At 47.6% G+C, this 26,795-nt stretch overlaps 1 protein-coding gene across 1 annotated transcript in view; it reads left to right on the forward strand.

The window, feature by feature from the left end:
- Nucleotides 1-26,105, forward strand: part of LOC146080289 (Y+L amino acid transporter 2-like) — a 46,893-nt gene extending 20,788 nt beyond the window's left edge. The window contains exons 3-11 of the mRNA XM_083187390.1: nt 5,626-5,751; nt 8,201-8,345; nt 8,489-8,612; nt 10,579-10,682; nt 12,430-12,526; nt 18,023-18,172; nt 23,068-23,251; nt 25,167-25,241; nt 25,674-26,105. Of these exons, the coding sequence (XP_083043516.1) occupies nt 5,626-5,751; nt 8,201-8,345; nt 8,489-8,612; nt 10,579-10,682; nt 12,430-12,526; nt 18,023-18,172; nt 23,068-23,251; nt 25,167-25,240 (1,004 nt within the window). The 3' untranslated portion in view covers nt 25,241; nt 25,674-26,105. The remainder of the gene's footprint in view (nt 1-5,625; nt 5,752-8,200; nt 8,346-8,488; nt 8,613-10,578; nt 10,683-12,429; nt 12,527-18,022; nt 18,173-23,067; nt 23,252-25,166; nt 25,242-25,673) is intronic.
- The last annotated feature ends 690 nt before the right edge of the window (nt 26,106-26,795 follow it).

Raw genomic sequence — 26,795 nt, forward strand, 5'->3', positions numbered from 1 at the left:
CTCTGCTGAATCTGCAGTGCTCCTGTATAGTCAGTCACAGTGTGATTTATTTATTATTTATTTACAGTTTCTTATATAGCTCAACAGATTCCGTTGCGCTTTACAATAGTAGACAGTGATAAAACAAACTGGGTAACAACAGACAGATTGGAGGTAGGAGAACCCTGCTGCCAGCTTACAATCTATAGGGATATAGGAGGGAAACACAAGGACAGGCACCAGTAATAGCATAGCAGTCCCACCAAGTGTGATAGTCCACTGGTGCTACTAGTGCCACTGCCTGCCCTGCACTGCCTAGTGGATTCTGCCAGTACCACCTATAATCAATTAATTCCAGTCTGCTCTCTGCTGTTGCCACTGGCTAGTGGCTACCAGTAACTATCGCAGTATATAATACCACTTTGCTGTTGCCGCTTGCTACCAGTATTTATCGCAGTATATAATACCACTTTGCTGTTGCCGCTTGCTACCAGTATTATTTATCGTACTATATAATTCCCGTCGGCTGTTGCCACTGGCTACCAATATTTATCGCAGTATATAATTCCAGTCTGCTGTTGCCGCTGGCTACCAGTACCTATCGCAGTATATGATTCCAGTCGGCTGGGGCCTACCTACTAGTGGTGCTGTCTTGTGGCATACCTTAATAAAAAATAATGGAGATCCATCAACGTCATCTGCCAAGGCCGATGCCCATTGTGAAAGCAGAGGGCATGTAAAATTGAACCCAAAGTTCGGTAAAAGGATTCGAAAAAGTAAATGTAAATCGTTGGAAGAGAAACCTAAACTTGCCAATATGCCATTTACGACACTGAGTGGCAAGGAACGGCTAAGGCCATGGCCTAAGTGCATGACTAGTGGTTCAGCTTCACATGACGATCAAAGTCCTCCTCCTCTCCCCCCCGCCCTATAGTAAATTTAAGAGAGTTAAGCTGACACCGACTAAAAAGACACATTGATGTAACTGATGCTGAGGAGGGAGTTTACGAGGAGGATGCTGATGTGGTTTGCTTAAATGAGGCACCAGGGGGAATGAGGTACCAGGGGGGGGGACAGTTGTTGTCCATGGGATGAAAAAGCCCATCGTCATGCCTGGGAAGAGGACCAATAAATCCACCTCTATGGTCTGGAATTTTTTTTATCTGAATCCGGACAACATATGTATTGCCATATGTCGCTTATGTAAAACTCCAATAAGCAGGGGTAAGGATCTTGCCCACCTACGGACATCCTCCCTTATACATCACCTGAAGAACCTTCATAAATCAGTGTTTAGTTCAGGAACTGCGGCTAGCAGTCCAGGGACACCTAAATCCCTTGGTCCTCCTTTTGAGGCACACCACCAACTCCCTCCTCGTCAAATTCCTCCTCGATCCGGATCAGAGGGAGTCCTGCCGGCCATGTCTCCAGCATGACTGACCCCCCTTCTATCCGAGATCCTGCAGCACTACACCTACTACTGCTGCTGCTGTTGCTTCTGCTGGGAGTTGGTCATCATCCCAGAAAGGAAGTCGTAAGACCACTACGTCTTTCACTATATGACAGCAGTCATCCCATGGCAAAGCGAATAACTGCGGCCTTGGTGATACCCGTGATGTACAGGGGCGTCAGAAAAAGTGTCCTCAGTGCCCTGAAAAATGCAGCTGTACCCACTGTCCACATAACTACGGACATGTGTACAAGTGGATCAGGGAAAACTAAGGACTATATAACTGTGACAGCCCACTGGGTAGATGCATCGCCTTCCGCAGCAGCAGCAGCATCTCCTGCACGCCAGCTCCTTCCAAGGCAGGCTAAGCTATGTATCACCGGTTTCAGGAAGAGGCACAATGCCAACAACCTCTTAGCAAAACGGAGGGAAATCATCTCCCAGTGGCTTACCCCCCTTAGACTCTCCTGGGGATTTGTGGTGTCGGACAACGCCAGTAACATTGTGCGGGCATTAAACATGGGCAATTTCCAGCACGTGCCATGTTTTCTCACACAATAAATTTGGTGGTGCAGCATTTCATCAGAAGTGACAGGAGCGTGCAAGAGATGCTTTCGGTGGCCCGCAAAATTTGCGGACACTTTCGGTATTCTACCACTGCCTGCCGAAGGCTGGAGCGGCAGCAAAAACTCCTCAACCTGCCCTGCCATCAGCTTAAACAAGAGGTGGTGTTGCGCTGGAACTCCACCCTCTATATGCTGCAGAGGATGGAGGAACAGCAAAAGGCCATTCAAGCCTTCACGGCCACCTGCGACATAGGCAGAGGAGCAGGACTGCACCTGACTCAAGCACAGTGGAGGCTGATTTCCGTGTTGTGCAAGGTTCTCCAGCCATTTGAACTAGCCACACATGAAGTCAGTTCCGACACTGCCAGCATTAGTCAGGTGATTACCCTGATTAGGCTGTTGCAGAAGCAGCTGGAGAAACTGAAGGAGGAGCAAACCCGTAGCGATTCCTCAAAGCATGTTGCTCTTGTAGATGAAGCCCTCCATATGCTTTGCCAGGATACAAGGGTGGTCAGTCTGTTAAAGACAGAGGAATTTATTCTGGCCACCGTGCTCGATCCTCGGTTTAAAGTATATGTTGTGTTTCTGTTTCCGGCGGAGACAAGTCTACAAAGGTGCAAAGACCTGCTGGTCAGGAGATTGTCATCTGAAGGGGACCGTGACATGGCCCCACCTCCTCCTTCATTTTCTCCCACACCTGTGCCTGCGAGGAAACAGCTGTGATTTCCCACACAACCTGCTGGTGGGGATGCTGGGCATACAGGAGGGGGTTTGGACATCTGGTCCGGACTAAAGGACCTGGCAACGATTGCTGACATGCCTACTGCCGGTGCATTGGAGATGCTGTCACCATTGAAAAAATGGTGGAGGATTACTTTGGTGACAACATCCAAGTAGACATGTCAGACAGTCCATGCCTGTACTGGCAGGAAAAAAAAGGCAGTTTGGAAGCCCCTGTACAAACTGGCTCTATTTTACCTGAGTTGTCCCCCCTCCAGTGTGTACTACGAAAGAGTTTTTAGTGCAGCGGGGAACCTGGTCAGTGAGTGGCGAAGGAGGTTGCTTCCGCAAAATGTGGAGAAGGTGATGTTTATAAAAATTAATGATCAATTATTCAATGAAGACCAGGAATTGCCTCCAGAGATTATAACGGGACCTGTGATTGTGAAGTCCAGCGGGGATGAATTGATAATCTGTAAGGATGAGGAAGTACACACTGATGGGGGAATCAGAGGAGGAGGAGGATGATGAGTGGCGATGAAACCAATCATTTCAGCCACAGTTTTGTAGGCCCTGTCGCTGAAATGTTTGGTTTGTTAAAGTGTGCATTTCCTATATTCTGGGAGTCTGCCACTGCCGCTCTCACCCTGCATCATTCTGGGAGTCTGCCACTGCTGCTCTCAACCTGCATTATTCTGGGAGTCTGCCACTGCCGCTCTCACCCTGCATCATTCTGGGAGTCTGCCACTGCCGCTCTCACCCTGCATTATTCTGGGAGTCTGCCACTGCCGCTCTCACCCTGCATTATTCTGGGAGTCTGCCACTGCCGCTCTCACCCTGCATTATTCTGGGAGTCTGCCACTGCCGCTCTCACCCTGCATTATTCTGGGAGTCTGCCACTGCCGCTCTCACCCAGCATTATTCTGGGAGTCTGCCACTGCAGATAAAAAACTGATAAAAACAGATACACAGCACAGCACACTAGCAGACCAACTCAGTGCTGCAAGCACAGCACACTAGCAGACCAACTCAGTGCTGCAAGAAACGTCCACTGCTCCTCGGCTGCACATCGTAAACACGATCAAGCCAGATTGGGGTCTTATTGGGTATTAAACTGAACATGTACGATTAGGAAGGAAGCCCTCCGTTTTTGATCAGGTATACAGCTCCAACCCAGGGGTAAAAGTGGTCCTAGAGAGGTGGGGGATCTCTTTTCCATCTGCCACCTAGTAATAAATTACCCCCCTCCCCTCCACCCATTAGGCAATGTTTTGAGAGATGACACAGTTGAGCAATCAGATTATAAATAATAACACGATCAAGCCAGATAGGGGTCTTTTTAGATATTAAACTGATAAAAACAGAAACACAGCACAGCACACTAGCAGACCAACCCAGGGGTAAAAGTGGTCCTAGAGAGGTGGGGGTACTCTTTTCCTTCTTTCCATTTTTCAAACTGCCATCCTGTCTGCCGCTGCAGTGCCACTCCCAGATGAGCCACATGCTTGTGCCGCATACTTGTGTGGCTTAGCATAGTTATCCAGCTACCTCGGTGCAACCTTTTGCCCTAAAAACCATATTGTGAGGTATTCAGAATAGACTAGAAATGAGTGGAAATTAATGTTATTGAGGTTAATAATAGCGTAGGAGCCGGTGTCTTTTTCCACAACAGAAATAGCATCTAAATGCAAATGTCACAACTGATTCTCAATCTTAACCTACAGTACTGAGACCATACCTCCCAAAATGACCCCCCCCCCCCCCCCCCAGAAGGCTCTGTTTCTGGACTTCCCTCTTAATTTATGATTGCTCTCACCTGTGTGATACACATGAACCTGTATAAAACAGGTGACGGCAATCGCACATTAAGAAGGAAGTCCAGAAACAGAGCATTGTGTCCCTCCTCGAGAGGGTCATGTTGGGAGGTATGTTAGACACCCAGTGACAGCAGCACCATATCGTTGCAGCATGTACTGTACTAAGATGCACCTTTATAGCACCATCGGTCGCTATATTGAAGGCTTCACAGGCCCTATGACAAGTGCAATTTTGCTTCTGAACACAGCATCCTGTGTCATTGTAGCTGGTTGTAGATGCAATAGCTACCCGTGTCACACCTGTGTTTGGCTAGCCAACCTGCTGCCAACACCCACTAAAAGTTTCTCTCTGTGGGACCGATTCAGGTTGCATGAGACACCGCTCACCCTCCCCCGCCGGCTCCGATTCCCCTCGGTAACATGGAAGGGGAGGTGTAAAGAGAACACATCCCCTCGCATGCCTCCACTTGCAGGAGAAATCATTCAATGGTTTTCCTTCACAAATAGAAGTCAGGGAAAACTAACTTGTATGTGAGCGTTACGACGAAGACGGGGCGGGCGGCTGCCGTCCTGTTATGTCAGCCGCCCGTGTACCCATGGGAGCGCCCTGTGTTTTCATGGGGACGCTTATAAAACGCTGGGCGTTGACATGGTCCACCGCCATCTCTGCCCCTGGCCCGCCCTCGTAACAAATGGCCCTGCGAGTGTGTAACTCACCAAGGCGTTCTTTGCCAGGGTCTGCACTTGCGCATGGACAGACCCCCAAACATCGGAAATTATAGAAAGTTATTTTTTGTGCAAAATAAAAATCTATATTTAAATCAAGGCTACATGAAATAGGCAATATATATTTAGGTCATTTTAGCCACTGGCAAAGCCTAAAAACACTGTTCCTATGTTTCCGGCAATTTGCATATTTTTTCACCCCACAATGGTAAAAATTCTAAATTATTGCTTCCATGTGCACATCGTAGCCCTAGTGGCTAGCAAGAACAATGCATTGTTTGTAGATTTCACAATAGAGTAATATTAAGATTATACCATTTGTGATTACTGCACCTTAATCTCATATAATTGTTGCTTTTCCCTTCAGGCACCTTAACATTTATTAATTGTGTCCATGTCAAATGGGGAACGAGAGTTCAAGATGTCTTTACCTACGCAAAGATTATGGCCCTCCTCATGATAATTTCGGTGGGCCTTGTGAAGATAGGACAAGGTAAGATTATGGGTTTCAATCTCTATTAGTGTTATATTGGCTCAGTACTGGAGTTGGCAAAACGTGTTCCAAAATAATGGTGATAAACTTCATATTTGTAAAGTGAATACAAAATAGACATTTATTGAACTAAAGACCATGGGCATCGAGCGGCCGGGTGGGATGTTGGCCAAACCTATATTCGAACTTGTAGGATTTTTAAAGGGGCAGTCATTTACAGGGCAAAACCATGCCTTGTAAATGATTGCCCCTTTAAAAATTCTCAGAGGCTGTCTGATATCCCACACTGCCACCGGACTCTCCCTGCATTACATCCCGCCCATGTTTTTTATGAGATCCTTACATCCAGCCCCATATTGTTACATTTCTTACATGCACTTTATGTTTATAGTAGCTGATGTGCTGAGTTTCATTTGGGCATTTGCTAAGAGGAACAGTTTATCACCTTTGGAGTCTAATTGAAAAAATAAAATCCCTGCTGCAAATAACTGTCACAGTTTACAGGCCACCCAGCAGGTCACATGTTCCAGGTCACCCTGTAAGTGCATATGGAGAGTTCACCATCTATCACCTTTTCCAGAGCACAATGGTGATGCATCGTAAATGGCAGGCAAACTTTTTGCCACATAAATCCAAAATAAAGCAACCAATTACAATGCAAATATTTTTTCAGGAAATATACAGACCAAGATCAGAATCAGTCATACCAGCACCACCCCTTGCTATAAGACGTCTGTCTTTACGGCACTGTAAAACAGGGGGCTGAGCCACTATACATACACACATTCAAACAAACATACATACACACACCCCCGCAGGACAGACTCCTTGGCCCTCATTCTGGTTAGCTCGCAAAGCAGCATTATTTCGCTGCTGTGGATGCCTTGTAACGCCCGCCCCCTGCAACTCGATGATTTACCCAGCAGCGCTGCAATTGGATGTTTTGCAGAAACATCCATTCGCAGCCTTGCATGGGTACCCAAAATCATTAGAATGATTTCTGTAGCGCTCGCTAATCTAAATCTGTTTCTGGTGACTTAAGGAGGCCACACACGCACCGATGCGGGCGGTGCGATGCTGTACGATGGGGTGCGCGCTCCCGCGGCACCTCATCGTACAGTACAAAAAGTATGTGCTGCACATACTTTTTGTACTAGCTTTTTCTAGCACAGCATCGCATCGCATACACAACGCATGCACAAGGCCTACGATGCGATGCTATGTGTGCTAGTTAAGCCCACAACGCACGCCGGGATCGGTGCGTGTTTGGGCTCCATTAGATTAGCGGCGCCCTTCTCCGAGAACAGGGTGTGCAGCTGACATCTGATGATGTCAGCCACCCATCCCCGGATTGCAGGTGGCTGTTCATGTTCGCATCAGTATGCCCGGCTGTTTCCTGGGCACACCCAGCATTTTCATGGGTACACCCAGGAAAAGCAGGGCTCATATGCGAATGCCCCCTGCCTGCCTCCTGCACGCCCCCTGCTGTGAGTGCTTCGGAGACTATGCAAGTCTCCGAGGGCGCCCATGGGTGAAGACCTGCACATGCGCTTAAGCGATTATGTGCAGACCGTCAAGGGGCGAATTAACTAGAATCACCCCCTTGTCCATTAGGGCAATCCAGGGGTTAAAAATAAGGAATTGTAGAACCAGAATGCGGTGCACAAGTCCCACAGCATGACCAATGTAAAGAGAGAAAAAAACACCCTGGAAAAAGTACAATGCATACACCCATTCATATACCCATTCACACACCCATACATACATACATACATACATACTGTTTACTCACCTTGCCACGCTCCCCCAAAGGTAAGTTCGCTTGTCCAGTAGGGCAATCCAGGGGTTAAAAAAATGAGTAACGTGACCACCGGACTTGAGGAGCAGCATGTTGTCCGAAATTCTCACTGTCTCACCCAATCAAGGCTGTGCTCAGCCCTGATTGGATGTAGCCATCACCATGGAGGCACTGTGACTACACCCAACCAGGTTGGGAGATCCTCCGGTACTCAGTCATGATTTTCCCTTGGGTGGGTCCATGACCCCCAATAGAGGGAGAATAGAACCTGTGGTGAGCCCCTTGCAAGCTACTGAGCCTGCAAAGGGCTTTTTTGTGCTCCCCCCCCTGTTGGAGTACTGGCCAGCTGGGATTCCAATGTCAGTATACTGACTGTCAGGATGCCATCTGTCCATCAGTCATACCACACCCATGTTGAAGTGCTATTTTTTTGGTCACCATAAAAAAAAAAATAATAATTTTACCCCAAAACAGTCACTATTAAATGAGGGGTTAACTGTTATTGACCAAAAAATCATAAATCACTAAAAATTGCACCCTATTACGTCACCCCATGTTGTTATGTGATATTCTTTTAAAGCTGTTTGTACACCAAGAAACAAGTACTCAGTCCTAAGTGATGCAGTTATGCATTACTTATTATTTCTTCAGGTGAAACGGAGAATCTGAAGGCTCCCTTTGAAGGCTCAACTACCAATGTAGGATTTATGGCCCTTGCACTGTATTCTGCACTCTACTCTTACTCTGGATGGGACACACTGAACTTTGTCACAGAAGAAATGAAGAACCCTAAAAGGTTTGCAATGTAAAGGGGAAAGACACCTCTCTCTCTCTCTCTCTCTCTCTCTCTCTCTCTCTCTCTCTCGCTCTCTCTCTCTCTCTCTCTCTCTCTCTCTCTCTCTCTCTCTCTCATTGTTTCTTGCTATTTTTCCCCCACAGAAACCTCCCACTTGCCATTGCGATTTCCATGCCAATAGTTACCTTAATATATCTGCTGACTAACGTAGCATACTATGTGGTTCTGGATATGAGCGCTGTTCTTACTAGTGATGCCGTCGCTGTGGTGAGTTATTTCATTGTTTAAAAACATACATAGACTGATAGATTCAGATGTAAGAATAAACAAGGGACAAATAGGCACAAGAGGACTTAAAACTCCTAGGTTTTTTTATATTCAGGTCAGGTGACATGCTTGTCACTGGGCAGTAGCAGTTAACTTTTGTGCTATGAATTAGTCAATGCTGAGTACAGACTCTGGAATCATTGGCGAGTGTGTCCTCAGTGCGAGGGGACGCAGGCGCATTTTGTGCGGAAAACGTCCGGTCTGGTCCAGGAGGTGTTAGGTGAGTCCCCGCAATGATCGATGCGTCAATAGGGGGGACATTTCAGTTGTCCCCTGGGGCATGGCCCAACATAAGCAAAGCTGGAGCGATGATGCAGCGTCTCCTTTCAACCTTTTCCTCAGTTAGTTTACTTAATTATTTGAATAAAAATCTGTGACCTTTTTCAAGCTTAGGGCCAGATGTATCAAGCTTCAAAAGTGATAAAATGGAGAGTGATAAACAACCAGCCAATCAGCTTCTAACTGTTTTTTTTTTGTTTTTTTTTAAACCCAGCCTGTAACCTGGGAGGTAGGAGCTGATTGTCTGGCTGTTTATCGCTGTTCATTTTATCACTTTTTGAAGCTTGATACATCTGGCCCTAAGCCATATCTGTGTCCGTGTCATTTATTTTGCATATAGAAGTGAAGGTTTCGGAGACTACCACAGGATTTTTGGTTTCAGGTTTATGGTTTTAAGGTTATGCGTTAGGGATTCAAGGTTGGATTGTTTTAATAGAAATAAACTAATGGAGCTATTAACGGAAATCATGACTTTTCTTTGCCATCAGTTGCATTTTGCCCACAGAGCCACGTAAAGTTTTACGTGGACATGGTCAACATGAATAAGGTCACTTTTCTTGGTGTCTGTGATGACCTACTGTATGTTGACATGGACACTGTATAAATATACCACGTCCACTACTATATTCTTACTCTATGCCCACTTGAATAGTAAAGTATGTAGAACCACCTTCATAAAAAAAAACCTGAAAAGTTAATGTCGATCTTATTCATGTTGGCCATGACCAGGTTGACATTAAGCTTGTGTCGACATTCTGTCGTCCTAGGGTATGTCAATCATTCTTGGTTGTTGACCTAAACATTGTCGACACAGTGTTTTAAGACCCAGGTACATGATGGGGAGGAAGCCGCAGCTACAAACTTGCAAGTGCAGAAAGTGCACAGAAATGCAATTTACTTTACAGATGCATTTTGCCATTCTCTTTGCAACTCTACATAAGTCCTGTACTGTATCCTGTGGTGTGTGTGCGTGTGTGTGCAGGGCAGCCAAGAGGAATGCCGGGCCCCTGGGGGCATGGCCTAAGTGTGGGAGGTGTGTTGTGGGAGGTGTTTAGAGGGTGAAAGAAAACTCTAAAAACTGTAATCTCAGCAGCAGCACACACCTACAGCATGTGCTGTGTTGACAGCAGGCTCAGCATGACCTCTCACGCTGCATACCTCCCAACTTTCCTTGCGCCAGACCCGGGACACAGCTGATTACGCGCTGAAATTTTCAGGGGTGTGGCTAATTTAGGGGCGTGGCCTATAACCGCTGCTCCCCCCGCAAGGCCACGCCCCCATTTTGCCGCTATGGGGGCATGACCCAGAGGCTCTGTGAGCCTCTAGCCATGCCCCCAGCCCCCTGGCTACGGGAATAGACGCTGTGCGCATGCGCACAGCGTTTATTCCCCGCTGCTTAGCAGCCGACAGGGGGGACTCCCAACAGCCCCCCCTCACCGCGGGACACTGACAACCGCGGGAGGGACAGCGGGACCCCTCCAGCAAGCCTGGGCCCAGGTAATTAGTACTGTGCTGCCAAAAGCCTCTGGCACCATATAAATAAACAATGATAATAAAAGGTAGATAATTACTATCACTAGTATTATAATATACTACTAGATATTAATCTAACTTAATTTTTTCACAGACCTTTGGAAATGAAGTTCTTGGTCATGCTAAATGGCTTATACCAATAGCAGTAGCGATGTCTTGTTATGGTGGATTAAACTCCTCTATTATTGCAGCATCAAGGTAAGAACATTTCCCATCCCCATGATATAACTGGCCACAACAAAATGGATGAACAGTGCAGTTCATTCCATGTTTTTTTTTACAATGTATTTGTGCATGTAGCAGTTTTAGCACTGGGTTTAGAAATCATTACGGTTTGCTTACTTAGGGCTCATTTTATTATGCCATGCCCAATGCTCTAAGTGGAAATTTTGAAGTGGGGGTATGAGAAAGTAAAGACTGTAATCGCATGCTCAGGACAAGACAAGAGGGTGTGGCTACTCAAATGGGTGGTGGCCTAATGTGTATACTCCTTATACACATTAGGCACTACAATAGTAGGACCCCTTATACTAACTAGTTCTAGTGCCCCTTACACGGAATGAGCCAGAATTCACATGATGCCACACAGAATGAGCCAAATCTCAAATTATGTCACACGGATTTAGCAAAATTCCCAATGAATGGGTCGAAAAAAATCACTTTATGCCACATAAAATTACACAAAATTCTCACAGAATTAGCAAAACTCCACACAGAATGAGCCAAATACTGTATCACATTTTGCCGCACAGTAGGAGCCAAAATTTAGGGACCTGGAGAGCGACGGCAGGGACAAAGATTACCTAAAGAGGAGGTGGCTCTGGTTAGCGGCAGTAGCTTTGGACAGGGGAGGTGGCTCTGGCTGTTGGGCCTTTCCTGCCTACAGTGCGAATATAGCCGCCATCATATAAAATTGCCCTGGACCGGCAGCCAATCAGGAGCGACCTATTTGGCTACTAGGTGTAGAGCTCCAACTGGCGCATGAATAGTGCAACATTTTAAATGACAGTGGAGGCATTTTTCATACAGTGCTCGGAGTGCTGTATGCCATAGTGGTGCCCACTTTGATCACTGTGGGACACCCCTGAATCAAACCCAATGTACAGTAGGCCATTATTCCTGTATTTTATTTCACTATGGTAGAATATACTGTAAATGTTCAGAGGGATTCCACACAGAATACTTAAGGCCAAAATACAGATATAGCCCCCTCATTTATCCTGCTGAGGGAACCTGCTTTTCACACTAAGGTTGGCACAGCAAGTCTACCTGTGATAGGAGGTGCCTGTGCATCTATGTGCATGCTTGCATAGGAACTCATGGGCAGTGTTCTATGCTGTTGAACCCATGCCTTGGTGCAGCATGTGTTCCTGTGCGGGGATGGATGACATTCTCTACCCACCACTATTCCTGTAAAATACAGACAAGGCCAGTTTAGTGACTGAATGAATAATTGTCTGAAAGATGTGTGCAAATCACCCCCCCCCCCCCCCCACCACCACCACCACCCAGAATATCTATAATATGTATTTGTTCCATTTATATATCTAGTTGGAGCTATTTGCTTTATTCTGAAATATCCCTACAGCCCCCAACTGTTCCATATTATTCGGTACAGTCCCAGTTTAAGTGGTTTATCCACCATACAGTCAGCACTTTTGTCCCAACTCTTTCATTGGGATGTATGACCTATTAATAGCAGAGTGAAGAATAAATGCTATACCCACCTCCCAATGGTGAGTGTGGCAGGGCATGTGCGAGTTTAGTGGATGAGAGATTATGGGCAGACTGGTACATGCCACATTGGGATGTGCCCAAATCCCTATTGTAACATCCTGATTTGGGGAATGTTGGAAGGTTTGTATACCTTGTGGGAAGTAAAGGCCACATGCTGTAACTTTCACTGATTGTTTTCTGATCTAATAACATCTTCTACTACTCCTAGACTATTTTATGTTGGAGCAAGGGAAGGTCATTTACCCACAAGTCTGAGTCTGATTCATGGGAAAAACTTCACCCCTGTTCCCGCTCTTCTATTTAATGTAAGTGAAACTGGACAAAACATTGTCACGTCATCCACAAAGGAGCAGAGTTGAGATATATGCAAATCATACTTGCCTACTTTTGAAAATCAGTTTTAGGGAGATTTAGCTGCTAGAAGAATGCGCCGTGCCACCGAGAGGGTGTGTCATGCTCCGCACAGAGAGCATGTCTAACTTCACCTTTGGGTGTACCCAGAGCCGGCCTTAGGCATAGGCCAACTAGGCAATTGCCTAGGGCATTTGGAATGCCTAGGGGCATCAGCAGCTTCTGCTGATTAAAATGATATGCAGCATGCCTACATTCTGTGTGTGAGTGAGGCTGTATCTGCATATGAAATAGTGTATTCATGGAAATCACTGTAACATAGCATTCCGTATGCAGGTACAACCACAGTCGCACACAGAATATAGGCATGCTGCATATCATTTTAATCATCAGAAGCTCCTTCTGTGTGCGGGTCATAACATTGCAAATAAGATGAATTTTCAGCAAAAAAGGCACCGAATGGGTGCGCTGGTTCTATTTAAAATATTGCGGGTAGGGACACCAAAATGATGACTGCTATGATGAGGATTGATGGTGCTGGGAAAGGGGAGCAGGGTCAGAGACGGAACTAGTGGCGGTGCTAGGGGGCAACATTAAGGGGTGTGTCCTGCAGTGGCAGAAGAAAACTCTGACAGGGAATGTGCCCGAAATTGACATTCTGACACAGGGAATTAACCGAAATTCACATTCTGACACAGGGAATTCACATTCTGGCACAGGGAATTCTGTTATGCGGGGGTGTCTTCACAAGTGTAAGTTAATCCCAGTTTCTGCCTGCGATGGAGATTTGTGTGCCTTAAAAAGATATATACAGTATACACACACACTTTTAGGGGCACAAAACCCAATAACAGGCAGCATCTGGGATGAACTTACAATTGTGAATACGCCCCTTCAGTTTCGTTTTTCATTACAATGCATTTGTCTGAGCTCAGTACTGCCACCTGTGGCAGCTGAGATGTACTAACTCCAGAGACTGAGTACAGTGCTGCCACTGCCAGTGAAAGAAAGAATAACAAGGCTGCTGCTGCTAGGGATGGCCATCGGTGAAGACGCCATCGATGGTTGCCATCGATGGCAATTCTGCACCTCGCCATCGATCAGTGTTTTACTCGGTCATGTATGTTCTTATTTGTTCAGCTCACTGTTTTAAAGTGAATCGATGCTTTGCGTAAGAGATCCGGATCTTTTCACGGGCTGATCTGCTGGATCCCTGCTCTCGTTAGTGACCCGTTTTGCCCATCTCTAACCCGGCAGTGTGGTGGGGGAGGCAGCTCACCGCAGGCTCAGAGTCTCAGAAGCAGGAAGAGCAGGGAGAGCTGGCCTCACGGAGCTCAGTCCGGGAAGGAGCAGAGCTCTGGCTGTCAGCTCTCTGCTCCTTCCGATGCACAGTCACACACAGTGACTTCCTGTCAGCGGCAGTGCTACAGCAGCTCGGTCAGTAAGGTGATGGTAGGTTGGCACACATATTTGGTGCCATGCTGACCAGTGCATTTGTCAGCTGCTGAAGGGTGCATGACAGAGAAGCCATAACACAACAATCAAGCACATCCCACAGATCCTCAACAGGGTTCAAGTCTGGGGAAATAGGGGGGGCAGAGAATTACAGTGCTTGGAAGTCTTGGTCATGCTCATCCAACCACTGTCTGACATTCCAGCTGCATGCCATGTCGTTTTTCCTTTCTTGAAGATCTCATCTGCCCCAGGGAGGACAATAAACATGTATGTGTGTACATGATCTGCAAGGATGGATCCATAGCCAAATTGGTTGAAAGTTCCTTCCACTTCCGCAACCAGCTTGTTTTCTTCCAAGTGTTTGCTCTCTGATGTCTCTCGTCTGACATCCATCTGATCATTGAAGCAGAAAATATGACTCAACAGAGAAGGCAAGCCTTTACCAGTCAGCGGAGGCCGATTCCTATACTGCTGTGCAATTTGAAGCCTTTACTGCCGATGCACCTTTTTTAGCATGCAGTAGGTGCATTGATTATCCGTTTGCTTCAGAGCCCCATATGCAGCAGGGTCCACTGAGCTGTCATTTTAGACACATGTCTCGTAGCCTCTAGATTCATGTTGATGTTGAGCGGCACCACTATAGTGTGTTGTCACCGTCGTAGCTGACGATTACCTCTCACATCAATGGCACATGGTGCTCTGCATTTCCACTTTGTTTTTTTGCAATGGTGCCATTTGCCAGTCTTGATACTCCTTCACAACAGCAGCAAGTGAACTTATTACAACTCGGATAAATCCCTACTTTTACTCATGACAGCCATAAGTCATGTGTACAGACCAGGGGCATAACTCCCAAATGCAATGGAGTCGCCGACCTCTGGGCTCCAAGCTCTAAAGGGGCACCAGCATGTAGAGCAATAGATTTATAATTCACAGTGGGATCTAAAGGCCCCCATACACTATGCAATTCACCTGCAATTTTGAATTTCCTACCACTATATCTGTCTGTTATTACCCACTTTGTTTTATCACTATTTCCAGTTGTAAGAATCAGTAAATAAATACTATAAATAACAATGGCCTATGTGCTGCCAACACAAATGTAGGCGGTGGTCACAATAATGTGACTCAACTGTGTATATACACTGCTACCTCAGGGCCAGTTCTACAGTAGCAGAAACAGCACTACCGGCTCAACAGAGCCTGCAGTGCTGGGAGGCGCCGTGATGGATAGGCGCTCTCCCTGCTCTGCGACTCTACTGCTGAGGTGTGAAGTGATGCCCCTGTGTCTGTCACAGTGTATGACAGGCAGTGGCACCAGCAGCAGAGGGGAGAGAGGGCATGCATCAGAAGAGCAGCATCAAGGGAAGTCCCTGCACCTTCCTCACTGTAGTGCAGAGCCCCTCCCCCTAAATTTAGCAACAGGGTCAGGACAGCATGTGTCGAGCTGTGATTAAAAGAGCTCGGCACATGCTGATTAGAGGAGCCCCCGATTGGAGGAGCTATCACATGCTCTTCTGACCCCCCAGGAGATCACGGAGGATCATCATCTCACAGCATGTGAGTATGCATCCTGCCCTGCCTTCTGTGTCTCTGCAGCTCCTACCCCCTCTCTTCTACAGTACATGTTTTATACTTCTGTGTATTCTGTACCTGGAATCTGCCCCCCCCCCCACTCTGCCCAACATTTTTCCCCCTCTCTCTGCCCATCATCTGCCTCCTCCCTTTTTCTCCCCATCATTTGCCCCTCTCCTCTCTCTGGCCAGAATATGTTCCCCCTCTTTCCGCCCAGAATCTGTCCCCTCTCTCTCTCTGCCCAGCATCTGTCCCACCTTTCTCTACCCTCTATGCCCTGCATCTGTCATCCTCCTTTTCTCTCCTCAGGATCTGTCTTCCTCTTCTCTCTGCTCAGCATCTGTCCCCCCCCCTGCCTACAGGTTGGGCAGTTGGGAGACCCCCCTGCCTGCTGCTGAACTGCCTAGCAGCATCTCTTCCTGGAGTCATTCATATGATCCCGTAGACATTCATAAGATGAATAGGCACTTGTGTAGTTTCACGGCGCCACGTTACGCTACGTTGTCAGTATAGGCCAAGCTATGTTGTTAGCATAGGCCAACGGCAGACCAGAGCAGTCAGCCTACTGTCTCCACGAGCTGCAGCTCGGTCCCCGGCATCCATAGCAATCATAAGGAGCACCTCTCATACAGCGTTGGTAACCTACACTGGCGGAGAGGCGCTCAATCTGTAATTCATGTGGCAGGGTACGGCAACCCTGCGCATGTCCGTTTCAGGGAGACGGTCAGGGTTAGGGGTTCGGTTGCATGTGTGTCTCGTGCACAAAGGGGGTGCGGGCGCAAGTGCGTCTCATGCACAATAAAGGACGCATTAGCCAGTGCTTCATGTTAAATACTGGCAAATGCCTCCATTTCAAACCCCCACTATCCACGTCAACCTAAAGCGTGGCAAGCGGACGCGGTACGCGTCCTCCCGACCTGTTCATACCCCCACTATCCACATCAGCGTGGAGTTGATTTTATAAATGTGTGGTGAGCGCAGTGGTAAACGAGCCCGAAGCGTGGTGACGGCACGCGGAATACACGTAAAGTAATCTGCGTCCCCTCATGTGGCTCGCCACGCTGTGGGCTCGGTGGCTTGCTGCGCTCGCCACACTTTGTAGAATAAACTCCTCACCGATGGGGATAGTGGGGGTATGAACAGGTCGGGAGGGCGCGTGCTGCGTCCCCCCGAAAATGATGTCCTACGTGTGTCGGCTAGCAAAGAGATGGAGAAGGAGGAGAAGTCAATGGGCCCTGGGAGTGCTGCATCCCCCCCATCTCTGCCGTCGCTGCTACATCCCACACAGGGCCAGTCGAGTATTGTACGCAAAGATGGTGCCCGTGCAGCTTTGAGTGGGTGGGCCCTGTGCGGGATCCACACGCCACTCTAAACTAGGAGGTGAGCAACAGGTGTCGGGTTGTGGCTGGAAGACCTGACACACTGCTCTTCCAGCCGCATCCTGCTTCCCGCAACACTGAAAGGCCGCTCGCCTCCTCTGCTGAGAGTGGCTGTCAGCTTTTCCAGTCTTGTCTCGTTCCCTGCCTCTCTCAGCTTGTCAGGGGCAGGGCGGATCAAGAGTTAAAAAATCGGGCAGGGAGCTGTGCCCTGCAAAAACTACCTAGCGTGAACACTATGGCCTATAGTGTAATTGCATTATGGTGTGTGGCCTATAGTGTAAGTGGCATTATGGTGTGTGCATACCTCCCAACTTCCGTCCAGAGGAAATAGGGACACTCGCGCGAGCGCCCGAAAAGGGGATGGGGCGTATGCAAATGAGGGCGCGGCTTATGCTAATTAGCCGCGACCTCATTTTCATACGAGAATAGACACTGTGCGCATGCTCACAGCGTCTATTCTACTAGATTGGGGGGTCTCCCAACTGCCACCCCCCGCAGCAGGACAATGCCTGCCGCGGGTGGGACGTCGGGACAGGACCCGAAAATCGGGACTGTCCCGACGGAATCGTGACAGTTGGGAGGTATGTGTGTGGAGGATAGTGTAAGGTGCATTATGGTGTGTTGCCTATAGTGTAACTGGCATTATGGTGTGTGGCGGATATTGTAAGGTGCATTATGGTGTGGATAGTGTAGGTGCATTACATTGTGTAGTGTAATGTCTAAGGGGCATTATGGGGGCACAAACTTTTCTGGCAGGGGGAGCAACGTTTATAGTTACTGAATACTGTTCTTGTAGAGAGCCCGGTAAAATAAGGGCTAGGTAACAAAAGAGCAGGCACAATTCATAATTCAATAAAGTCACTCAATTGTTGTTGGAGAACTACAGTTTTCCACGTTACAGTATATTAGATGTAAATAATATTCCAAAACTAGTCAGCTGCTGCCACCTACTGGTAATAAGATAGAGGCACTGTAATTGCAGACCTTACATCTGTGACACTGTAAACGTGAAATTATTATATTGTTCTGCTCCTTTTTTAGGGATTGATGGCCATGGTCTATCTACTCGTGGAAGACATATTTCAGCTGATAAACTACTACAGCTTCAGTTATTGGTTGTTTGTAGGACTGTCTGTGGCTGGGTTAATAGTTCTGCGAATCACCCAACCAGAGAGGTCACGTCCTGTGAAGGTAAAGTTTCCATTCCATTGACAAATGAATCTGCTGCTTTGATGTTCAGCTGCGGGCAACCCTGGCGTTTATGGTAGCCTACCCTCACTTATTTTCCTACTCGCCTCTATGTGGCATGGGTGAATATGGCAATGTTACTGACTTCAGGGGTTCTGGCATTCTTCTTAGCATTGGCTAAGTCCCGGGGGCACTGTACTGCCTGGAGTTTTATTCCCGCTGAATTAGAATATACATTGTGCAGTCTGATGTGTCATGTTTACAGGAAACGTGGGGGTTCATTTAATAAGATTGGAGTTCTATTGAAAATGGTATGTTGCCCATAGCAACCAATCAGATTCTAGGTGGTTTTTTTTTTTTTTTTTTTTTTTGCAGTGGTTCTCAACTTCGGTCCTCAGGACCCCCCACACAGTTCATGTTTTCCACCTGTGCATTTTTAAAATGTGACAGTTGGTGATACAGAGGGCAGCTGCTGGTGACCTAGAAAGTGTGCACTGTGTGGGAGTCCTGACCAGGGCTGAGAACCACTGTTCTAGAAGATAATAGATAATAATAGCAGGTGATTCATGATGGCTCGGAAGGGACAGAATTCGGCCCCGTTCCAATGGTGGGAGGTGTGCGCATGCACATACTTGCTCTGTGTGAACGCCTTTGGCTGGTATCACACTCACCGAGGCGCTCTCACAGCTAGGGGAGGGAAGGGGGCGACTGGAGTGGATGCCCAGCGTTTTATGGCATCCCATGAAAACGCATGGCTTTTCCCTGGGAACGCAGGCGTTGTGTTCCATGCTTGGAGCGGGCGGCTGTCATCACATGACGTCAGCGCCAGCCCCGTCTTCAGCGATCAGCGACTGTAATAAGTCAGTTTATATTGACCTTTTTTACCGAAGACAGGAGAAATCATCGATGGTGAGCAATCATCAAATGATTTCTCCTACTAGCAGCCTCATGCAAGGGGATGTGTTGGGAACACATCCCCTCGCATGCTACTGAGGGGTTCTGTGGGGTGTGTGGGTGGGGGCGGCAGCCATTCAGTGGGGCAGACATAAGGTGTTCATTAGACAGCAAATGTACTACCTACCGAGCCAACGTGAACTAGTAGTAAATGTACCCCATAGTCTTTGTATTTCTGCAGTAAAGATTCTTCTACTTCACGTGAACATATCACCAGCGCTATTCCCCCACCGATCACGGATCAGTTGCCAATGCAATGTGAGAATCTCCCGCTAGTGCAGCTCCTTCGTCATCATTCTCCATTCTAGGGGCCTCATTCAGTATTCTAGAATTGCGACTGCACGGCAATTAGTGACTCATTTGCCGTTTTGCATGGGGCATATATACTTTCCTTTATAGATTGTGGCTCTTTACTTGCAGTACGCTGCATTTTCTCCATTTAGTGAACTGAGCTGAATTAACCCTTAAGGTCAGATTTAGTAACACATAAAAATCAATTATATGTATCTGATACTAAGGGTGGGATGTATTAAAATTCATCGCCGCCCTTCGCCGCCCCCCCCCCCCCCCCCCCGCCGCGATGCTGCCGCATATGTACTAACATATGCGGCTGGCATCGCGGTGCGGTGACGGAGCCCCCCCGCGATACCTGTACTCCGGTGTGCGGGGGGTCTCTGTCATCTCCCTGCCGCCACGCTCTACCCTCACGCCGGGGACAGCTAAGCATGCCGTCCCCGGCGCCTCCTCCTCCCCCCTGCAGCCTGAAGGATGTCTGGCTGCTTCACTAGGGGGAGGAGGGGTTTACCTTCCAGGGTCCAGGAGGACCCTTCAGGAAGGTAAGCCAGAGGGGGGGTCGGCGAGGCGGCGGGTTTGCGTCGGCGTCGGCGGGCGGCGAAAAGAGAAGCCCATAGGCTTCTATAGGGTATCGCCACCCAAAGGTGGCGATACCCTTCAGTGCGGTATCATTTTTGATACATTGGAAAATGCAGTAAAACCGGGGTTTTACCGCATTTTCCATTTGGGCGAGATGTATCAAACGGAAAATGCGGTAAAACCCCGGTTTTATTGCATTTTCCAATGTATCAAAATGTATTAAATACATCGCCGCCCTTCGCCCCCCCCCCGCCGTGATGCCAGCGCATATGTACTAACATATGCGGCTGCATCGCGGTGCGGTAACGGAGCCCCCCCCGCGATACCTGTTCTCTGGTCTGCGGGGGGTCTCCGTCACCTCCCAGCCGGCTTCTGCTGCCTACACGCCAGGGACAGCTAAGCAGGCTGTCCCCGGCGCCTCCTCCTCCCCCCCTGCAGCCGGAAGGACGTCCGGCTGCGTTGATAGGGGGAGGAAGGGTTTACCATCCGGGGTCCAGGAGGACCCTTCTGGAAGGTAAGCCAGAGGGGGGGGTCGACGAGGCGGCGGGTTTGCGTCGGCGGTGGGCGGCAAAAAGAAGCCCATAGGCTTCTATAGGGTATCGCCACCCAAAGGTGGTGATACCCTGCCCTGCGGTATAATTTTTGATACATTGGAAAATGCGGTAAAACCGGGGTTTTACCGCATTTTCCATTTGATACATCTCGCCCTTACCATGTTGCCATTCAAGTGGAGCAAATACATTTATATTGTTTCTCTGCAGGGTACAGATGGAGCCAGCCTCTGCCAGGGCGACATATCCATAGCGCTGGGGAAGGGGGCATGGCCAGCGGACAGGGACACTCGAGCGGCTCACTTGCTTGCGCGTCCCACTCTGCTAGTCGGAGGGGACTGGATGCTTCCCTGCCCGTCTCTGTTTCAGGGAGCATGGGAGAGCGGGCAGCCGGCTGCAGGGCTTCTGACAGAAGGGGGTGTGCGAGTGTGTCATGCGAGTGCGCCCCATTCTGTCTGTCTCTCGCAGCTGGTGCGGGACAGTGAATGTCGATTCTAAGAGAGCGGATCTATCTGTAAATGCGGTCTACTTTTTGCATACAGCTAACATATATTAGATAGCCTTGTTTTACACTGCAATTTAGATTTCAGCATACCATAATAAATCCCTACAGCAAATCAAGACCCTCGCGCCTGAAAATCAGGCGTGACCTATGCAAACAGGGGCATGGCCTCACAGGGATGCCACGGACACAAGCCCCCCCCCCCCCCCCCCACCCCACCCCCGTTTTCTATCTTTTTGTGGGCATGACCAGTGCTGTGGGAGCTGCTGGACATGGCCCCAACCCCTCTGTCTCAGTGAATAGAGCAGCGTGTCCCCCCCCCATGCAGGACACTGCCGGCTACGGGCAGGACGGGGGATATTCCTCACGGACTGTCTCGGGAAAATCAGGACAGTTGGGAGGTGTATTTCAGTTCGAACACACCACACCCAAATCTAACTCTCTCTGCACATGTCACATCTGCCCTACCTCAGTGCAACATGGTTTTGTCCGTTTGTGTCATTTTTTGCAAGTTAATCACACTCTTGGTTTACATCAAGTACATGGATCTGCGCCACATCTGCAGACTTTATTGCCCACTTCTCCAGGAATGGGGCTGGGTCAGTTCATAGGAGAACTGGTGACCACAAGGATGGTCTGTGCAGGGCAGGGGGTTTAGTGCCACAATTGTGTCCTCATGGCTCCGCCCCCTGCTATACAATGTTGACAAAATAGGCATTACGTAGTGGGAAACTGGTCAACACATATAAACATACATGTAAAGTGGTATTCAATGTATGTGCTGGCTGCCTTATACTGGGACCTGCAGTCTCTGCAGTAGTCACAAGACACACGCACGCATTATATGCTTCAATAAACTCACCCCCATACTCCCATTGGCTAGTTTCACATGTGGCCATGACACACATGCACATTGATTGATCAGCCGGATTACAAATTCTCTAAATAGCGAACCATGCTGAATTAATCCCTTATTGCACGATTCAGACGCCCTGCTATTGTGATATCCAGCTTTGTAAATTCATGTGCAGGCTGTGAGAATAGATGTGTACAGCTAACGAAGAATTCACACTGGTCACCACTCATGGCAGATGCCACAATGAGTGCTGTAATCCCACAGACTCGGTGGCAGCGATGAAATCAGCCTAAACAAGGCCGGAGCCGACATCACACATTCTCCCCTAAACCGCTTGGGCAGGACTGCATTTTCCCTAGGCACGCCCGCCTGCATTAATTCAATCACGCCTGTGTTTTTCTTGGCACTCCCATTAAATGGCCGGTTACCACCTCCATATGCCGACTTCCTGTCAGTCACCTTGCGAACACCTAGTGAAGAAAGAAATGTCAGGTATTCATTGCTGGCCGGTATCGCACATGTGCAATGTTTCCCAGATGCTTGTGCAAAACATCGATACTCGGCCACTGTGCATTTCTGCACAGCAGAGAACCAGTCTAGATAGGGGCCATAGTTTGTAATAGAGTCCATGGCCCTGTAAAGTAGTTATGCTAACCACTTTGCACCAAAATAGCATGCTCATGCACAGTGCTGATTAACCAATAGGCTGATTAGGCTGCTGCCTGGGGCACCAGGACTGGGGTGGGGGGGGAGCTTTGCAGTGACAGCCATGCTTGTTAGCTGGTCAACCTAAAGCCAAAGCCTCCTTCACATGCCACAAGCATTAGATCCTACATGCCAGTTGTATACTCTTTGTTACATGCACATGGGCAGTATTACTGGCGAGTTCCTGAGTGGCCATACACGTGTGTTTCGCAGCACGATAAGGGAGCTACATGTGTACTAGCCTAGGGCACCTGGAACCTTTAGTCAGGCCCTGCTTATACACATCCTGATTCCTTGCAAGAAACTAATTGATCAGATATGGATTAAAAATGTTTATTAAAATAAATAGGACTCTCAGCAATACAGAGTTACAATTAGAATGTTACACACATCTGTATATGTACATACATATATTCCTCTTGTTCTGTGCTTATTATATATTATTGTGTGATTGCAGGTCAACCTGTTCTTCCCAGTGGTGTACTGCCTCTGCAGCCTATTCCTTGTTATCGTTCCACTGTATAGTGATGCCATCAACTCTGTCATTGGCATCGGAATAGCGCTCTCTGGAATTCCCGCCTATTTTCTTGGTGTTTACTTGCCAGTTGAAAAGAGACCAAAATTCCTTTCATGTATTTGTGGTGAGTATTGGCTTTCTGCATACTCTTAGTTGCTCACATACTGGGATACATACTCCCCCAACAGGCAGAGCTGGGAAACCACAGGCTGCATAACATCTCATTTGGTTGAAACACCCAACCCCTTTTTCATTGCCACATTTTTCTGATAAGTCTATGCCATTTCCCTTACTAGTGCATATATGATAATGTTCCAACAATGCATTGTAGAACAAATATAGGGCCTGATACTGGTTCACTCGCAAAAAGGAAACTCATTTTTAATGGACAAAACCATGTACGCTGCAGGTGGGCAGATGTAACTGTGATTTTGCCCAGTGCGTATGGACAATGATGATGGGGAAAACTGCTGGGCTGAAAATCGCTCAGTGCATACATACGGCCCTCTGAGCGCTTTTTTTCAGGGGTGGACGGCTTTCTGTAGCAGGACACTACGGAAAGCCATCCACCCTGTCGCTCATCGGCTGGTAATGCCAGCCGATAAGTGGCGGCCACTGGCAATGATGCAGGAGCGCACATCAGCGCTCATCGGCAGCTGTACACACTGGGCGGCTTTTGAGCTGAAAGCAGCTAACAACATTAAATATACATAGAGCTATTATACATAAAACAAAACTGGCTTGCAAGCTCAGAAATAGGTTTATGATACATGAGGTACATTACTATTCGTAATTCAATCATCATGGGGAGCCTGCGCCTGCACGTATTTGCGCAGACCCCTGCACGAACGCAATAGCCGAGGTAGGGGAGGGAGGGGGGCGAGCTGGGTTCAGACACCACAACGAAATTGCTGGCCGTTCCTCTGTGAACACAGGCAGACCAATTTTTCCGGGGGCAGGTGACTGACGTCACATGATGTCAGCACCCGCCCTCTATTTGGCGGACTCAGATGGAAATAAAAGTCAGACTTTTATTCCAAAGGGGAGAAAAATCATTTGATGGTCGGTGATTTACCTTCGAATGATTCATCTCCCCTTCAGCTCCAGACAGGGTGATGTGTACGCGTATATCCCCTCGCAAGGTACCGAGGGGATTCGGGGGGGGGGGAGGAGGCGTTCGGACGGGCGGCAAGTGGTGTTTATAGGCTCGCTAGGCAGCAAATGTATGCCACTAAGCAAGCCTAGCTGAATCAGGCCCACTGGCCAATATTTTAAAAGATATCGTTCAAAGGGTCGGAAATTAACAATATCTTTCAAAATATCACCCAGTGTGTATGCACTTTAAGGATCGCAAAGCAAAATCTTTCTCCTATGGGCACAACCATGTTGCACTGCAGGTGGGACAAATGTAACATGCACAGAGAGTTGGATTTGCTTTACACTGTATTCTCTAAACCAGCTCCAGTGCATATAGCACCATACCTGGATACCCGGACAGAGGGCTCGATTCAGACCTAATTGTAAATTTGTACAGCGACCGATTATCGATACATTGTGCTTGTCTCTGGGCGGCAATGCGCGACACCGGACAGCTATGAAATCTTGCACATTTTTTTTCTTCGCTAGTCGTTCCTAAGTTGATTGACAGGAAACCGGTGTCTGGGGGTGGTTACTGCACTTTTATTGGTCGTGTTACAATAAACGCAGGCATGACAGAATAACCCATTGGGTTCGCTGATTCCGAAGTATTGGATAGGATTCCTCTTTCCATCTGTGAGTTGCTACAGGGGGTCAGAGGTGAAGGGGCAGTTAACGGGCTTTCGTTCTGATCATGGAGGTTTTAGTTTGGTGATCCTCACTTACAGGGGTGAGTTTTCAATGTTGTGTAATTTAACCCTTGATTCTGTGTATCAGTCTCATGATCACAATTGCACCATTATTTCTTATGTTTCTGAAGTTTTGTTCACAACAATAGTCATTAATCAATATATTGAGCTCTTCATCTGTCATTATAGTGACATTTTATTTTATTTTTTCAGCTTGGATAACAAAATACGTACAGATCGTATGTAACTGCTGCTTGACAGACCTGGATGAGGAGAAGAAAATTTAAGGTCCAAGTGTATTTTTATGTATATAACCTTCTGTAAATACTATCTGTGTACAAAATGGGGGTTTAAATCATAGATCACAATGTGCAAGTTATAATGGGGGAAATTTACTAAGATGTGTATTGTACTTCACATGTGATGTTGCTATGGGCAACCAATCAGAATCTACTTCTTATTTATTTAGCACCCTCTAGAAGATAGTAGACAGGATCTGATTGGTTGCCCATAGCAACTTCACATATGAAGTAGAATACACATCTTAGTAAATTTCCCCAATGTGTATTTTTAAGAAGGATGTGCCCCTTTACTGTAAATGATGTAAGTATGATGTATTTCACCACGCTCCTCTGTTACTGTTTGGGCCACCAGCCTGTCTTTATAATGGCGCAGAACTATGATAAATTCTAGTATTCACATATTTTATATTCCTTACAGATGTTGCTGTGCTGCGGCCACTCGTGCTTGTTTAGCATGCCAGCGTCGCACTTGCGGTGTGGAATTGCCCCACTAAGCCATCACTGCTCAATGCGTTTCTATGTGCCAAGGCAGTGAAGTAGGCACACGAACCAGTTTGTTCCAATAGCTACGTATGGCGATTGGCACAGAAACCATGAGCATGGTTACATCTGGATATTTTGGCAGCCTGGAAATTGTGGTGTTCATCCTTTGAAGAGAGAACGTGCAGCGAACTGTGGAGCCGGAGAGCAGAGACTTTTAAACCGTTCACCAGCTGCTTTTACAACAGCTGTAAGCAGTCCCGCCAGCTTGAGATCCCAGGGAAGTCCAGTGTTGTTGAGGCCAGAGGAAAGAACATCCTCCCATATCATATAATTTTGTCGTATGAACGACAAAGTTCCTGCATTTGATGTTTTTTTATGTGACTTTTTTTTTTCTTTGGATTTTTTTCACTTTGCTTAGATAAAAATAAAAAGTTCCTGTTTTTGGATCTTTAAAGGAGACGTTTCAGTTTATTTGTGGATATAAGAGACAACTGATACATCGGATAAAAGGATATACAGTTTGAGTATCCCTTATCCGGATATCTGAAAGCCTAAATATTCTGAAAACCAGAATATTCATTCAGTCCCCCCAAAATCCACAATGGCCATTGGGTTCGTCTTTAGAGGCATCCCCAGTCCCAAGGATGCATTGCGCCGGTGACATAATGACGTCACTGGCGCACCCTCCCAATCATGACGTCACTGGCGCACCCTCCCAATGCAGCTGTGGGACCAGGGAATACCTGTGGCTACATTGGACGTCTGGGAATAAAATACCTTATGCAAAATGCTCATGGTCCAGAGCATTTCAGATCAGGGATAGTCAACCTGTACCCCCCTGTTATTGATATACACAAGTAATGAGACAATACCACATAACATTGGGCCTTATTCTGGTCGATGCGTAAATTTCCGAATTCTTTCGGATGGCGTTTTTTAGCCGTCGGCGCATGCGTGGGTAACGCTATGCGCATGTGCCACGCACAGTCTCCGTACTCGTTCTCACTAATACCGTACAGAAATGTGCACCGCATTCACTCAGGAAATATGGGCGTAA

Source organism: Crinia signifera, chromosome 5 (assembly GCF_055691185.1).
Source record: "Crinia signifera chromosome 5, ASM5569118v1, whole genome shotgun sequence".
In the NCBI taxonomy this organism is placed as follows: domain Eukaryota; kingdom Metazoa; phylum Chordata; class Amphibia; order Anura; family Myobatrachidae; genus Crinia; species Crinia signifera.